A 17,826-nucleotide genomic window follows, 5' to 3' on the forward strand; every position below is an offset into this window, starting at 1 on the left:
AATATTGTCTATGTTTAATATTAATAGTACAATGGCAACTTTAGAGACCATTGATATTTCTATGACTGTGACGTTTCTTTGGCATTTTTGCGTCTTTATTTGTTTTGCCGTCACAAATTAATATATAAATCAATAAATCCAGCACCAATCGATCTAAAACAAAATGTTCAAGTATCGTAAAAAGCATTGAAACAGACTACATCACGACAGCGTTGTTTTGCGTCGCTAACAATTTAACAAAAATAGCGCTAACCTCCAAGGGCCTGACGATGGTTTGACTTTTGATCGGCGGTAATGCACAACGATTTTCAATTGACAAAGCGCCTTTTGTTTATTGTTTTTATACTTTTCGCCTTGCTGCTGTTCAAGGAGTATTTTCAGTTATTGTTTATTGAAAACTAGCCACAATGAGTAACAAGCGAGTGTCGTATTTTTATAACGCCGATGTCGGCAATTTTCACTATGGCCCCGGACATCCGATGAAACCTCACAGGCTCGCCGTAATACACAGTCTAGTCCTAAATTATGGGCTGCATAAGAAGATGCAAATTTACCGTCCTTATAAGGCCAGTTCTCACGATATGAGGAGATTTCACAGCGAGGAATATATTGAATTTCTACAACGGGTTACTCCACAAAATATTCAGAGTAAGTTAAAAAAAAGGGTCTTTTTACTGGTTCTCTGCCACCGGCCGCTGTCATCTGTCAGTGAGCGCAGTGTTGCCAACCGAACTATAATTATAGTACATTTTGGTTCGCGTACTATTCGAAAAGTTACATTTTCGTCCGCGTACTATTAAAAAAGTATAGTACGTCAAAAATACCACAATTTTGAAAATTTTTATTAATTGAATTCGCCGGTTTGGTTAGGGGTGTGAAGCGAGGGACGGTGTATAATATAAGATCTCAGTGTGCGATATTAGTCTATGGACGTGGTTTTGCGTTGTATACCTACTCTAACTAAACTGTCTAAACCTATCTAAAAAAACTAACGGGTACTGTTCGGTTATACGGAATACAGCGGAAAACGCATTTTGAAAATAGCCGATAAACTGGATTATTTGTTAGTTTGGGTTAGTTTAGGTTTGGTTAGGTTAACCTAACAAATAATCCAGTTTATCGGCTATTTTCAAAATACGTTTTCCGCTGTATTCCGTATAACCGAACAGTACCAGCTAACGTGATAGTTAATGACGGCGGCCGGTGTTAGCATTTTTCGGTCGTAAGAGGTGTTATAATTAAGCAGGGCATCGGAATTTCTCGAATTCTCCGTTATGTTTATGTGACAAACAAAAAACTTTCACTTTCTACACGTCCTATAATTTTTGCGGAAATACTATAATGGCTTGGACCGCGTACTATAATTCGATGACAAAAAGATAGCTAAAATTCAAAATGGCGACTGACAGATTACGATGACGGAGAACCAGTAAAAAGCACCAAAAAAAATACAGATACTGTTGATATTTTTCTAATTCTTAATCTCAACTTTGCTGAGTTCCTTTAGTACCTTTTTATACTGTGTCATTTCAAACTGGAGATAATATCAGACAATACCTTGTTAGAGCACTGATTTACCAGTGTGCCATTGACACCAAATATCATGTTAGGGAACGGCTTCATTGGGAAGCCTTAGCCCAACACAGCAACGCAAAGGTGGGGGGCGCGCCACATGCCAACTACCGCGTCACTAATGAACTCTAAACAATAACGTTTTAAACTGTTTCAATTTATTTAGAGTTATTTTAACACAATTGACATCGGGAGTTTATTAGGTACTGTTCGGTTAAAGCGGATACAGCGGAAAACGCATGTTGAAAATAGCCGATAAACTGGATTATTTGTTAGTTTGGGTTAGGTTAGGTTTGGTTAGGTTAACCTAACAAATAATCTAGTTTATCGGCTATTTTCAAAATGCGTTTTCCGCTGTATCCGCTTTAACCGAACAGTACCGTTTATTAATTAAATGTTTAATTAACGATACGGCATTTTAAAGAGATCAACAATCTACGCGGGAGTTCCGGCGGACAGACGGTCCAGCCTTTGCCTCCCGGATATCAAGTCCCGAACAAAGGGCTCACAACATGTTTTATAATTTAAGATACTTTATGTTACTACCCTTACTAGCTAAAAAATAGTTTGGCGCAGCCTTTATTAATAATTTTATATATTACAAGATTAATTAATACAATTAATATTATTCCATAACAACCTCCATTCTCATACTAACAACTAAACTAACCTGTAAAATATATTAATGAAATATCACATTATATTTCAATCCAAAGTATTTGTGGATATTGAGAAAATCAAATAAACAGTTGTTTTCAGAGAGTTGGATCTGTCCAACATGTCACCCTTTCCGAGCAAATAACAGTGCTTCCAAGGTCAATAATTTCTTTCACCGGGGTCATCCATTAACAGTGCTAGTAACCTAGACAACCGAATGAAGAGAGAAATTGTGCTACACAACAAATTAATGTCCCTTTGATCGAACCATGGTGCTATACTGCGTTCCAAGACATTAAACCAACACTTCAAATGCATCTTGCACAATACACTAATAAGACCAGTTGTCACTTATAGCTCGGAAAACCTGGTGCTTGACCAAATACATGTAAAAAGTGGTGAAGTCATTTGAGCGGGGCATTATGGGTTTTACCTTCGAACCTATCAACGATAAGTTGGCGATGAAGATACAATACCGAGCTGTACGTCTTCAACAGGAGCCAGCACATTGTAAAGGATTTATACACAAGATAGAGAGATACTGTTGAGTTAGGTTAGGTTAGGTTACGATCACTGCCAGATACGAGATATCTCGTCAAATGGTCCAAGTTCGCTACGCCTTCCTACGAATTCCGTCAAAACAAATAATTTCAAAATAGGACACATACTGACATCTATTGGAATGTTCCTAAATCATTTTACCATATTAGTTAACGATTTTATCATCGATTTACCTTGAATTTTGTCAAGTGTTACAACTGAGATTTTAGAGATGTCATAGTTTTAAAATTTTTTTTTCGCAAATTTTTGGCCCGTTAGGTACCGCCAAGGTTATTCAAAACTGGGTTCACTGCTTTGCACAGACCTGGATGGTGTTAGATGCTAAAGGAAGCCACGACACATATAACGTTGTAGGCCCGGGAAGAAGATTTGTCCCAAGTACTTCGTCCATTACAGTTATAATAAGTATTTATTGTTTAATTTTTGTCATTATTGCAGGTTTCACCAAGTACTTAACTCACTTCAACGTGGGCGATGACTGTCCCGTGTTTGAGGGTCTATTTGACTTCTGCTCCATGTACACGGGGGCGTCGCTTGAGGGGGCCATGAAACTCAACAATAACCACTGTGATATCGCCATCAACTGGTCGGGCGGCCTCCACCATGCCAAGAAGTTTGAGGCTTCAGGTATATTGATATAATTTGACAATAGTTTTAAATACTTTATTATTTTAATCAATACAGTATTGTGACATTACAGTTTTTGAGCAATGGTATGTTTGCTATATCGCAAGGGGATACGTTTTGGACACAGTCGCAATAAAAAGGAGATTTAAATAACAAAACAATTTAAAATATGAATTTATTCATTAACAATATTAATATTAATACTTTCGACCAAAAAAAAATGTTATAAAAGTAGGTACCATGTAAGAGTATTATTTAAGACTAATATCTCATTAGTTAACACCATTAACTATTTTTCTTAGAATTGACGATTTACACCTCTTGAATGTAGTATTTTTATTGTTTATAAAGAATAATGACCTATTATTAGGTTTGACGATTTATTATAATAATACGCTATCCAGTGTATTGTTATTAATAAGATAGGGTTTTTACTAATTAGGCTTTGTACTGACACTTCGACTAGATAGGTAGGTAATGGAGTTTTTACCTACTTTATTGTATTGATTTACTATATAAGGTAGAGTTAAGAGTGTTCGTTGTCAGTGTGTGTTTGCCTTTGGTGAGTGTACACGACGCCTGAACATGCCGAAAGGCGAAACCCGGGTAGCGAGAAATGACTTAAATGGAATAGTACAGAGCTTGAATCCATTAGAATTTTTATTCATTAACTATGTAAAATAACCTAATGAGCTGAAAAAATTTACACAATTTTATCCTGCTCTGCCTGTCTACACTTATGATGTAAAATTTCTTAAATAATCTTATTGTACACACGTGATTCTACTCAATAAGACAATTCCTGGTAATGTACATACAATAAGTGCTTGTAAAATATATTATTAAAAATTGATTGCAATATTACGAATTTGCACTCGCCGGGATCACGATGAACAAGGATTACCTGTTATTGTTTCCCACTCCCCCAGGTGGTATGCGGTAGATTTGAAAGAATATCGAGGGCTTAGTGTCAAACAACACTATCTACAAAAGTGCAACTTTACAGGAGAGCCAAAAATCGTTATTTTAGATTCTTGTAACTTTACAAGGGAAATGTTTATTTAAAACTTAATGTTAATATTTTATAATTTATTGTGTATTGTACATTTATCTTGCTTATGATGATGTTAAAATTTATAGGGATAGTTTTTAAAAAATATGAAAACAAGGGTAACTTATGTAATTAGCGTTAAACTTTACTGACGATTTAATAAGAAATTAGAAAAAATTGACATAACGTTGTTTGACTATCATGTAGCCGTAAATGTAAAATAACGTTATCTCAAAAAAAACAAAAAAAAACTTTTTTGTAGATAACGTTGTCTGACTTTAAGCACTCGATATGCGGTTGGATTTTGAAAATTTGAAAAGTAATATTTTCATAAAAGTAATAAGAACGGATTGTGGAATGACCATTGACATAAATAGTTTGAGACATATAAGTATTTGCAATTGTCCATAGACAGACAAATACACTGAACCATAAAATATTTATAACGCCTGTTGGTACATGTGCACGTATTTACTGGCACCAATAGTGTGTTAATTCAACTATCGCAATAATAACTGTTTACACGTAATAGTGCTGACTGTCTCGCCAATCTCATTCCTAAGCATGACGCGTTGTTGTCATTTTAGGGTGCTATTTGACTGGTTCCGAAAATTTGTAAACTTCAAAAATGCTCTGCCGGCAGGTTCGCCACTATCGTTCTACTCCGCGTGCGCATACGTCATGCAAGTTCCAACTATCGCGTGAAAATTCAGAAGCCGTTGATTTATTGATCCATGCTTGCAGTCTTGCAACATGCACGATAATACGTATTTACACATGCATTTTCTTGTTATGGTCGCGATAATAATATTATGTACTCTCAGCAGTAAATCCATGCGCCTGTAAACTGGCTAATAGATTGCAATCACAATAAATCATTTGTTATGTCATACATACATGACAAGATGTCGAAACATTATCAAAGCGCTAACATAAAAAATACAAATTTTTCTATGGGTATCAATTCAACCACTCTAAAAATGTTGAGGATGTCAGATGTGACAATACAAAAAGTTCATAAGACCCCCTCCCCTGTAGTTAGAGTCAAAACACTTTAGTTGTAATAATTTAACATCAACTCTAAAAAAAATTGTAGGTTTCTGCTACGTGAACGACATCGTAATCAGCATAATCGAGCTACTAAAATACCACCCTCGGGTGCTGTACATCGATATAGACGTGCACCACGGTGACGGGGTCCAGGAAGCCTTCTATCTCTCTGACCGCGTTATGACTGTCAGCTTCCACAAGTACGGCAATTACTTCTTCCCCGGGACTGGTGATATGTACGAGATCGGGGCCGAATGCGGGAGGTATTACTCCGTCAATGTGCCGCTCAAGGAAGGCATCGACGATCAGAGCTACGTTCAGGTAAGCTTCATTCGTCGATGCATTAATCTAATTGTCTTTATTTGTGGATTTTTTATATCACAATTGAATTTGAAAAGGTTCAGTAAGGCTAATGAATAAGTTTACCGCAAGTTATTTCTTATGCAGATTCATTTGTCAAGATTTCTACTTGTGTTCTTAGACTTATTTTCCACTGAGCTAAAACGTCTTACATAACTGAAAGCAGCAAGTGAATTTTTTTTACGTACAGTACCTATAGCAATTTCGACAGTGAGTGAACCCCGCCGGTATGTAATGAAAACCTGTCATAGATTGTGATTATTGCCTCAAACCACCAACGTTTCGGTTGACAGCCCGGCACTCTACCAAATAGGTGGCCAAAGACGTACAGTTTGAGTAACAGGTTGAACATGCCAGTTAATACGTAATGGCGGCCATACAGTTATCTTTGGTAGATATATCTACTGCGCCCATAGACGGATAGTTTTCTACCTGCCAGATGTCTGTCAGGTTCAAACTGCCGGCGACCCCCCACTCCCATGTTTTTGTAATACTGTTGGAATTTCGACTCGCCGAAAGTTCTCGGGTGACACTAGATGCTCATGACGGTAAGTAGAATATACCACGCGATACAGCTGCGGCTGGTGTTGCTTGTTATAAAATACAAATTCATTTATTATTAATAATGTAATAATATGTACGCGGAGATCGCAAATATTATTTATTTATTTTTACGAGGGTAAAACAAAGTTATAATTATTTATGTAAACATATTATTTTATACAATATAATATAAATGTTAAAATTTTAGAGAGCATTATAAATATTTAGTTATTGTGAAAATATAGACTAATAACTCAGTATTCAGATTTTTATTTATTCTATGTAGTGAATATTACAAATTAATAATTTAAGACGTTCACAGCATAAATTAATGTACCTAATTGTGAATGACAATGTCGGTAAATCTAAATAAAATTTACATATATATTTTAATAATACCAGCAATTAATTATTATACTGATGATTGATTAAATATAATTTTGTGGCATGTTTAAATTTATTGTATATAAAATCAATATATAAATATTACCGTATTCTAAAAATATGACCAAATAGATAAATACTGACTCATATGTCCATTAAAGGGAATAAATTATTCAAAAGAAAAGATTATAGATCATATTTTATATTTACACGAATGTGTATAATATTGTTTCGGTGAATCGATAAAATACACAATCCACTAGTGAAATCATGATTTATTTTACCAACATCATTGGTGTGTATTTTATGTCAATTTGTTTCTAATAAAAACAATTATAATCATAATAAATTCAAAGTAAAATTATTCGTGTATCAATATCGTTCAAATGTACCCTACTTAAAACAAATTTAAACACTACCCCTGTGTATTATCTCCGCGAACCTAACCTCCATAGTTTTTGACACTTGCTCTGCCACAGACAATAACTGTAAGTATATGGGCACATCTGTTGACAGTTCGACAGATTTAAATGGGGTAGTTTGAACTGATCTATGGTGTGCCCACTAATGCTTCAAGACGATTGGTCATATATATGTCGAAAAACCAGTTTCTTATGTTGGCGTCCTGTGTCATAGGGTGTCACAGAGTGTAAATACGATGTCATTGCTGTCATACAATATGTATGTATAAATGTTGGAATGGCATAGATTTGATCATAGATACTAAAACGCTCTTAGCATATATGTGCCCGATCGTCATATAGTCTATTTGAACCTTAACGTACAGTTATTGTCTGTGCCATGCAAAATTCAACTTGCTACTCAAAACTGTACGTGTATGGCCACCTAATGCACCTTTGAGACCGCGGCAAGTGTGAAAATTTTTGAGAACACCAAGTACACACAACTACTTTACAAAATGAATTGTTTTGATTTTGAGTCGCACGGCTAACTTCGGGAAATCTCGTGACTCTTGCTTTGACAGTTATAATTTTACTAAAATTCGTAATTCATTATTTCTTTTATCAGGTGTTCAAGCCGGTAATATCTCACGTGATGGAGTTCTACCGGCCAACAGCGATAGTACTTCAGTGTGGGGCGGATTCCTTGGCAGGAGATAGGCTGGGATGCTTTTCGCTCTCGACTAGAGGCCATGGAGACTGCGTCCGCTTCGTTAAAGCTCTCGGGGTGCCTACTTTAGTCGTTGGAGGAGGAGGGTATGGAATACTAATTCATCGATTATATAATTCTTATTAAGATTATATTAGTAATCAAAACTGGCGCAAGATAGATAAAAGTTTATACTCTACTTTATTGAGTCATGGTACCTTACAAAGACTCAGAGTAATCGTATTCTGATCTATTCCAGAGTAGCTGTTTTCGGTAGATGCTGTGTGTTCAGTAACTAAAGAAACGAGGAGATAAAGAAGATACTGTGCAGCTTCTCGTTTTACATCTAAGGTGAAGAAACGATGTTAGACGTTAGACCTGAATTCTTCTTCTTCTTTTCGTGTCATACCCTAATGGAGTTCGGCTACCATCAGAGCGATCTTTACTTTATCATCTAATACCCGGAACAGTTTAGTGGTTTATAGTCGTGCCAATCATGGAGTTTTTTAAGTCATGAAATGCGGTGTCATTCTTTGTTACGTTTATATGATAATGTTGATCTTTCCTTGGATGACATGTTGGGGAATACTGTACTTTTGTCCTTTCATAATATGGCCGAGGTACTGTAGTTTTCTGGTTTTGATACTATGCAGAACTTCTCTGACCTTTTCCATTCGATTAAGAACGTCAACATTTATCACCCGGTCAGTCCAAGGAATTTTGAGGATGCGTCTATACTTCCATACAAATATTACGTATGCTTTAACCTGGCCTGTCTTTACTCCAGTCATTTAGATTCAAGTTATTAAATATTTTTAACAGAATGCATACCACAGTACTATGAGATCCTGGCAAGGCGCAGTGTCACATGGAGTCCATATGCTCCACCCGAAGAGTAAATGTGGAGTAAGAAGAAGAATGCTAAGTGTCTGTTTTTAATTATTTTTTCAGATACACCCTGAGAAATGTGGCCAGATGTTGGACATATGAAACGTCACTTCTAGTTGATGACAACATTTCCAATGAGCTTCCTTACACCGAGTATTTGGAGTATTTTGCGCCTGACTTCACACTGCACCCAGACATCGTAACTAGGTAACTAGAGATTTATCTTCTCTCCAGAGGATTTTTAATATGACTACTTTGTTTCACCACAAAAAATGTTTAATATTACAATAAAACCCTGTTCACCCATTGGTGCCAAAACACGAGAAATTCTCGTGTTAAAATAGGTACTTGGTAATGTTTTTATTTACACTATATTGGGACATCTATTGAAAATTTCTGGTATTAAATGTGTTTAGAAATAAGTTCGCTACACGGTGAATATGTTGGATAACAGGGATTATTACCAACCAGTATAAAATATCGTCTCTGTTCTGGCAGAACACACTAACTGGAGAATACTAGTTTTGAGTAATTTGACTTTGAAGTTGTTAAAATGTTTGAAATAATAGTCTATCATGTGAGTTTATTAAGTAATCGTAAAAAGGATGACTTTAAAATAAAGACTGTTTATTTATTAAGAAGGTTTCCAGACGGTAAAGTTTGAAATAAGGAACATTTTGGTACTAACTCAGTATGTCATTTTTTAGAATTAGTGTCTTCTGCCAGAACAGTGACGATATTATACATACAAAATAATTACAAGATAAAAAGAACTTTTTATATACGTTTTTAAATTTTCTGTTGAGTTATTATGCTCAATATGCTCAAACTTGTACTTGATATAAAGTAAATAAAAAACAAACAAATATAGAATACTGAAATGTCATTTTGACATTTCAATTTGATTTCCGTAGTAACGCACGTATATTAATAATTTAGTTGCTATTTTTCTGAAATAACTTTCCATACAAAACAGAATTAACTGAAAATGAATTCAATTCTCCTTAAAGATGGCTAAAAGTATTAAAAGAATGCATTGGCATCGTGTTCTGATATATTCTAAAAGTTTAAAATGTCTAACTGGTCGGGAAGTTAGTTAAAAATCGATTGCAAGATTTGTACTGGACAAACAACCACCGGACAAACAAGAATACGAGCTAATAAAAACGTTGTAAAATAAAAAATAGTGCAGCATTTTAAATATTTTTTTCTGTTTATGTCTGTTGATTGAATCTTTAGTCCAATATTTAGTAAAATAGTTCCATGCACAGAATAAAATGATGTTTTCATGTTTCCGTGATAGAAAACTATCTTATATTAATACTAAGTCAGTCACTTCACTCATCAAGTTTATTGACATTTTTTTATCGCTGGTAACAATGAACATCTGTCAAAATATTTTCAAACTTTGGAAGCTATATTAGAAATACAGGATAATACAGGGAACAGTTTTATTACAAATTATCATTTGTATTTTGAAGTTTCGCAACGAAAAATCTTAACTTTTGTAATTTCGGAATAAATTCGCGAAATTACGCTTATTGCTAGAAATGCGAAAAGTGCGGCAAAGAAATCGTATGAATAGCTGTTAGTCACAATTCCAAATTGTATGTTAGAGCAACCTTTATGTTTGAACCCATTTATTATAACGACTGTAGGTACATCTTATCCTTTCTCAGACGATTGAATTGGGGAGACTACTTCATGCATTGCGGAGATTCTATAAGTGAAACGGATAGTTAACATTGCAATATTTTATTATTTTTTGCAGACAAGACAACGCCAATAGTAAGCAATATCTGGAGACGATAACGAAGCACGTTTACGACAATTTGAAGATGTGCCAGCATGCACCTAGCGTTCAAATGAATGATGCTCCAGGTAAATGAAAATTTTGAATATAAAATCACATCTATTGTAAAATTTTGAAGCCGTGGTGGACTGTTTTGATAGTTACAAATTTTATTGCACATATAAAACTTCTTTAAATCAAACGCAAGATATTTTGATAATCACCACAGTTCATTTTTTAACCGATAACAAACTTTCTAATTCATAATTCTACTTTTACCACTAATTCATAATTCGAATTTTTCGTAAATTCGTAATTCGTAAAATAATTTGAACCTCACGGGGAAGCTGAGATTGGTGCCCTGGTCTCTAGTCGCACAACGGCGGCGACTAGCAGGCGCAACAGTTCCCACCTCACTCTTCGACGGCCCAAAGATGCAATGAGGGAATGAGCAGACAGAAGTGGAAACTTCAGCCTTTAGGGCGCAAAAGAGCCTGACGCACGCCAAGACCATCGGACACGATAAAGCCGCACATAACTGAACCGGCCCTCAAGGACAAGTGACTGCAGGCTGATGGAAAAGACGACAGTTCTGTCGTTTCCCGGAGAGGTCGTTTGATACCAGATGAAGGTCTCCCACAGGAGACCACCTCAAAGGGCTGACCCCACAGCCTACCGCAGCCTACTTCTAATTTAATCTTTAGCAGCCTTCATTTAACTTAATATTACGAGGGTGGGTCAATAAGTCCTTAGAAAAGCCGACAGGTGGCGCGACTAGTACTGTAAGCGGTTTGTTTTCATGCAGCGGCACTACCGATTCAGTATGCTGCGAAGTTTCAATCACATTGGTCGGGTTGTTGTGTGTTTCTCGTACATTTAAAAAAAAAATTTGCTTGTTTACAAAAAATGGAGAAAATTGAGTTTAGAGCTGTTATTAAACATTTTTATATAAAAGGGTTAACAGCAAAGGAAATAAAAAATGAGTTGGATTTAGTTCACGGCATATCTGCTCCTTCACTTGCAACTATTTATAACTGGTTAAATGAATTTAAACGTGGTCGTACATCAACAAAGGATGAACCACGCTCAGGACGTCCTGTAGAGGTGACTACACCAGAAATGATCAATAAAATCCACGATATGGTGTTAAGTGACCGAAGATTAAAGTTGAGCGAGATAATTGAGGTTACAGGGATCTCAAAAGGTAGCGTCATTTCTATTTTACATGACAAATTGGGCATGAAAAAAATTTCTGCAAGATGGGTGCCGCGTTTGCTCATAGTCGACAATAAACGCAATAGGGTGGTGGCCTCTAAAGCCCTGTTGTCGCTCATGCAACGCAATCGGGATGAATTTTTTCGTCGCTTTGTGACTGTAGATGAAACATGGATACACCACTATACTCCCGAGACGAAAGAACAGTCAAAGCAGTGGATTGCGAAAGGCGAACCATGTCCAAAGAAGGCGAAAACCGTAAAATCAGCTGGTAAGGTTATGGCTACTGTATTTTGGGATGCACGTGGAATTATTTTCGTTGGCTATTTGGAAAAAGGAAAAACAATAACAGGGGATTATTATGCATCTTTATTGGACCAGCTAAAAAACAAAATTGAAGAAAAACGGCCTCATTTAAACAGGAAAAAAATTCTCTTTCATCAGGACAATGCCCGTGTTCACACATGTTTACGATCAATGGTTAAAATTGAAGAATTGAAGTTCGAATTGGTCGACCACCCACCGTATTCGCCAGATTTAGCCCCCAGTGACTTTTTCCTTTTCCCAAACTTAAAAAAATGGCTAAGTGGACAACGTTTTTTTTCAAATGAAGAAGTCATCGATCGGACAAATGCTTATTTTGAGGACCTTCCGAAAACTTATTTTTCTGACGGTTTAAAAAAAATTGAGAAACGTCTAACCAAGTGTATTGAGCTCCAAGGAGATTATGTTGAGAAATAAAAAAAAAATACAAAAATAAAAACTGTTTTAATGCTTTTTTCTAAGGAATTATTGACCCACCCTCGTATTTAATAAATTCATATTAATAATAAGTTAACATCCCGAATTTCAGCATTCTCAAATACAGCATAGCATTCAAGTCACTCAGCCTTAAAATTCTGACAATAGAGCCCTTGTTAATAATAAAATTCATAGCAGCATTACTATTAAAAAAAAAAACTTCCTTGGCCACGCGGTTTTCATACCATCGGATATTTGCTGCATGAGGCCGCGACCTCTAAATTTATGCGGGTGCAAGTCCGAAAAACAGTTGCTACCGGAAATGGCCGCCACTAGACAGGGAGATTCGGCGGATAAACAGAGAGGTCCGTCTACCCGCAGGCCAACGACGAAAAGCACCCGCGCCCGTCTGTAAAATCTTCTCGCCTCGGACGTCCAACAGGAAACATCTCCCTCGCCTTCAAAAAAGTCTGGGTCAACAGCTCCATACCGCCATATTGTTTTTCTTATTATTTAGCGCTCCAGCAAGCCAGCAATACCTACTCGTTGTCTTACTTTGAAAACTCTTCAAACTCTGAAAACTGTTCTAAAATGACTTTTTGGTGTGAAAAGGTTCCATTAGCCATATTCTATCATATACGTTCATTTCAGAGTCATCTATTGTCAAATATGGAAATTAGCAGTATGCCGGAGTTATATCTACATGTCTTTTTATATTGAAAATATGACCATTCCAAATTTTAAACGCTCAAAACATGGTCATACTGCTTGTAAATTGTTGTGACACATGGGAATTAAATACATTTTGTTAATCCTACACCGTCCGTTTCTGTCCCCCACACCTGCTTCTTAGTCATGACATTATCACGGTCTGCCTAAGCGCGAAGTAGGCCGGTAACAACGTGTGACTTATCGGTTCTTGTTATTAGACGCCTGTTCTAACAGAATCTAACGTCCTGTGATGGAACTAAATTCTCATGGCGTGTATTTCTCTCATTCCAGATGACGCCTTCCCCGAAGATCTCAAAATCAAAGAAGAATCCGATCCTGACATACGAATATCTCAAGAGGAGTCAGACAAAATGGTGGAGTGCAAGAGTGAATTTTACGACGGAGATAAAGACAACGACAAGCCATCCGTAGAACCAATTCCGCAATAGACAACAAATTTCTTATCCACAATAAAAATCAATAAGAATGATATTTTTAGAATTTTACTTTCTAATTTATTTATATAAGCGCTACTTGATATGTGATTTTATTTGTAAATATAATGATTATTAGTTTTCTGTAAATAAATGAAATATTTTTTTTATACCATTTGACCTTTTTATTTTATCCCGCTCAATCGCCCACGATGGCCGCATGGCTTAAGCAAGTACACATATTGCTTTTCAGTTTGTATATGAGTCAGAGTATGGACCTAATAGGTTGAGCAAGTGGCTGAGATCCATTTCTCGTAAAATAATATTCTCGTAAATCTCCGTGGAGGCCTATATTATAATCTTATTAGGATCGGACATGGTTGGAGAAAAAAAAACTCCCAACCAAAATTCACATTGAACGCTCTCTCTTTTCTGTCTACCCTGAAATTCAGTCATCCTTTGATCAACCATGACCGTCCACCCGTCTCTGTCCTCTGCTGCTCTCAGAGCAGAGTGAAGGCTGCCCCCAGTAAGCTCCCTCTGTTTCGCCTTCCCTGGAGCCTACCCAAACCACCAGTGTCCAGGTTATTTGGTCCGCGACGAATAAAATGTACGCTCTACAAAAAGTGTAATAATTATTAGCTTCAAAAGTCTTCTAGAAACACCCCCCAAATATTTTGATTTGGTTGGCCAAAATATTTTAAATTTTAGTTTATGGTCATCTCAACCAAATCGGGTGTTGCCTTCATACATTCTGATTTTGTCAATCGATTCTACTTTCTGAACAAAATGCACAACAATGAATGCCTCACATTTAATTTAATTAAGTAAAGATATGAGATTACACTAGCAGCAGTATTAATAAATAAAAACGTGTATTATCAAGACAAGTAAGTGTCTTCTTGCACAAACATAAGTCTGAATGACTGAAAACCTTCCAATATTACAGATGTCCTGATTTTTTCCGATGTCTCGGCTATCTAACGTCACCTGATATGCCCACAGACATCCTGATAAAGCAAGCCGGCAGTCAATAAAATCAAAATGTCTGGAGGACTAATATTACTTTTTGTCATTAGACAATAATTAATACATCCCTGTATATGCAAAAAAAGGTGGCCACTAACCATAATCTTTACAACTGGTTTATAGGCTACACAAATAATAAATTAATAATGGTATGGATGACAATGAAAAAATCTAATAGTTTAAAAAAGTAAAAGGTATTTATATCATGAGGATACAGGAAAAGGTAGAGCTGTGGGCAGAAGAAGATTCTCTTGCAACACAACCTCCGTAAGTGGCTCAATGTTCAAGGTGCTGGTGATCTGATCAGCACTTGAGATGAAAGATTTTACGAACCAGAGCGCTCGATTTTTTTTTAGAATGTATGTATTGTATGGAAATATATCTGCCAAGCTCAGACGATCAATTAATGAAGTCATTGTCTTTAAACGTGTGGCATACAAGTTTAGGGCATTGTTGTTCGCGCCGCAAATGAAAATCAAAGTTTAAATATGTAGGGTGAATACCCTACCATCCAGCATGACTTAGCAGGAAACCATTAATTTATGACTACAATGTATCTTGCAACATAATATTGTTAAAGATGCCAAACAAGCGATTTATGTGAGTCAATCAAATTTCAACAGAAAGTATAGAATAATATAATAATTCAATTAATCAATAAAATCGCAAATTATGAAATAATGTTATGTAAGTTTACCATGATATGCACAAAAGTTGTTTGTATGAAAATCAATCTTGCTCAATTATTAAAACTGCATAATTGTTCAAAATAAAATCAATTGTTTATAGGTAATTTACGAAACGAATCATCCATTGCACAATAAACCTCATAAGCATGATTATCAAAAATATTCAAGTAGTTGATAGCAACATTTTCTATTGTATCGAATCAATATAAAACACTGAGTAGAAGAAAGCAATATCTAAAATAAGATAAATCTCTAAAAACTACGATGGAGAAAAATATGAAAAAAGCACTACTATCTGCAGTGCGGAAACCCCTCTAAAAACCCCCTCTTATAAAACCCCATAATATAGTCATAACCCCTACTTTTTCGTCAAGGTCTCTAGCCCCCACTGAGGACACCGCTATTGAGGTCACCGTCAATAGCCTCTCCCAGGATATGGAGACGGAATTTCCGTAACTTCAGATTCCCAAATTTCCTTTTAAGTGGCAGAGAGTCACTGCAAAGGCACCAAAACGGCCGCTCTCGATTTCCCCAACATTTGTGCCAACAGCGAACAAATTTATGGCATTAAACCCAGAGGAAATACTCCCAACTGCCCCACCAAAACTCCCCCCCTCTTCTGCGTATCCTCCCAAGGTTCGCAAAACCCGAGTTCCTCCTGTCATTCTCTCAGTAATGGGAGAAAACTATAAGACGGTAATAGATCGTCTCAATACATTCCTGGGTGAAAATAAATGCTCCATTCAAATTAGAGGACCAAACTACTCCGTGCAAACGGAATCAGTAGTTGCGCACAAACTGCTTGTAAACGGTCTACGAGATTCTGGAGCCGTTTTTTATACATTCACCCTTGCAGAGGATAGAACCTGCAAGGTAGTTATAAAGGGACTTCCCAGCATAGAACCGAGAGAAATCTCGGAGGATCTCAGAACGAAAGGCTTTGAGGTAATATCAGTCTCTTTAATGAGATCCAGAAATCCGACCTCCACCAGAAATCCCCTCTTCCTGGTGCAGTTTCCCCTGGCTCCGACATGCAGTATATCGTCGCTGTAGATTGGTTTCCCGAATAGACCAAATGTTCAGGAGACGAAAAACAAATTTCATACTCCTATATTAAAAATTGTTATTTTTACAGCATATGAATGATGTATTCATTACCATTACAAAGTAATTTAAAGAAAGGGATGGTTCTCGTCCAATTAGATAAAAAAAAAACATTCTGCATTAACCTTTTCAATACCGGCAAAAAATAAATAGAAAACCCTCCCACACCGGCATGATTTCAGAAAAATCTTTCATTACATAGTGTTGTACTAAAATGCTTACAAAAGATATATTTATGGAGACATTGGAATAAAACTCAGATTTTTTGACAATGCTATCAATATTTATTTATTGTGTGGTATTTTTGCCAGCATGATCCTTTGTGGTGAGGCACATTGCACTCTTGACAAAGGTATCTGGTCTCTCCTCGCCTCTTATGCGCAGCACATACTTGGCAGACTCGCGATGAATACTGTTTTTTGCAATCTGTGGAATCACCTTCAGAATATGTCTGGACATTATTCCAGACAATCTATTATTGCCGGTGAATTCATTTAATTCGGGATTCGGATTATCCGAACTGTCTCTAAGTGTCTCCAACTGTCTGCAACTATCTCCAACTCTCGCCAACTGTCTCCAACTCTCGCCAAATGTCTCCAACTGAGTAAAAATGTCTTCAACTGTCTCCAACTCTCGTCAACTGTTTCCAACTGTCTTCAACTCTCTCCAGCTCTCGTCAACTGTCTCCACCTCTTTCCAACTGTCTCCGACTGTCCCCAACTCTCGCCAACTGTCTCCAACTGTCTTCAACTGTCTCCAACTGTCCCCAACTCTCGCCAACTATCTTCAAATGTTTCGAACTGTCTTTAACTGTCTCTAATTGTCTAAAACTGTCTCCAACTCTCGCCATCTGTATCCAACTGTCTAAAACTGTCTCCAACTCTCGTCAACTGTCTCCAACTGTCCCCAACTCTCGCCAACTGTCTCCAAATGTTTTCAACTGTCTTCAAATGTCTCCAATTGTCTAAAACTGTCTCCAACTGTCGTCAACTGTCTTTAACTCTCGCCAACTGTCTCCAACTATCTCCAACTGTCTGCAACTGTCTCCAACTGTCTTCAACTGTCCCCAACTCTCGCCAACTGTATCCAAATGTTTCTAACTGTCTTCAACTGTCTGCAATTGTCTAAAACTGTCTCCAACTGTCTCCAGCCCTCGTCAACTGTCTCCACCTCTTTCCAACTGTCTCCGACTGTCCCCGACTCTCGCCAACTGTCTCCAACTGTCCCCAACTCTCGCCAACTATCTCCAAATGTTTCCAACTGTCTTTAACTGTCTCTAATTGTCTAAAACTGTCTCCAACTCTCGCC

The 17,826-nt window shown here is 36.7% G+C and overlaps 1 protein-coding gene across 1 annotated transcript; it reads left to right on the top strand.

Annotated features, from left to right (window-relative positions):
- The first annotated feature begins 42 nt into the window (after window positions 1–42).
- HDAC3 (histone deacetylase 3) lies at window positions 43–13,871 on the top strand. The gene is made up of 7 exons (XM_085950390.1): window positions 43–648; window positions 3,229–3,417; window positions 5,565–5,839; window positions 7,835–8,022; window positions 8,867–9,010; window positions 10,575–10,684; window positions 13,554–13,871. Exons 1-7 carry the CDS (start codon window positions 408–410, stop codon window positions 13,709–13,711), a joined length of 1,305 nt encoding a protein of 434 aa, XP_085806516.1. The 5' UTR covers window positions 43–407; the 3' UTR covers window positions 13,712–13,871.
- The last annotated feature ends 3,955 nt before the right edge of the window (window positions 13,872–17,826 follow it).

Source organism: Rhyacophila brunnea, unplaced genomic scaffold, assembly GCF_057557595.1.
Source record: "Rhyacophila brunnea isolate RB1 unplaced genomic scaffold, BYU_Rbru_1.0 scaffold_23, whole genome shotgun sequence".
Lineage (NCBI taxonomy): Eukaryota > Metazoa > Arthropoda > Insecta > Trichoptera > Rhyacophilidae > Rhyacophila > Rhyacophila brunnea.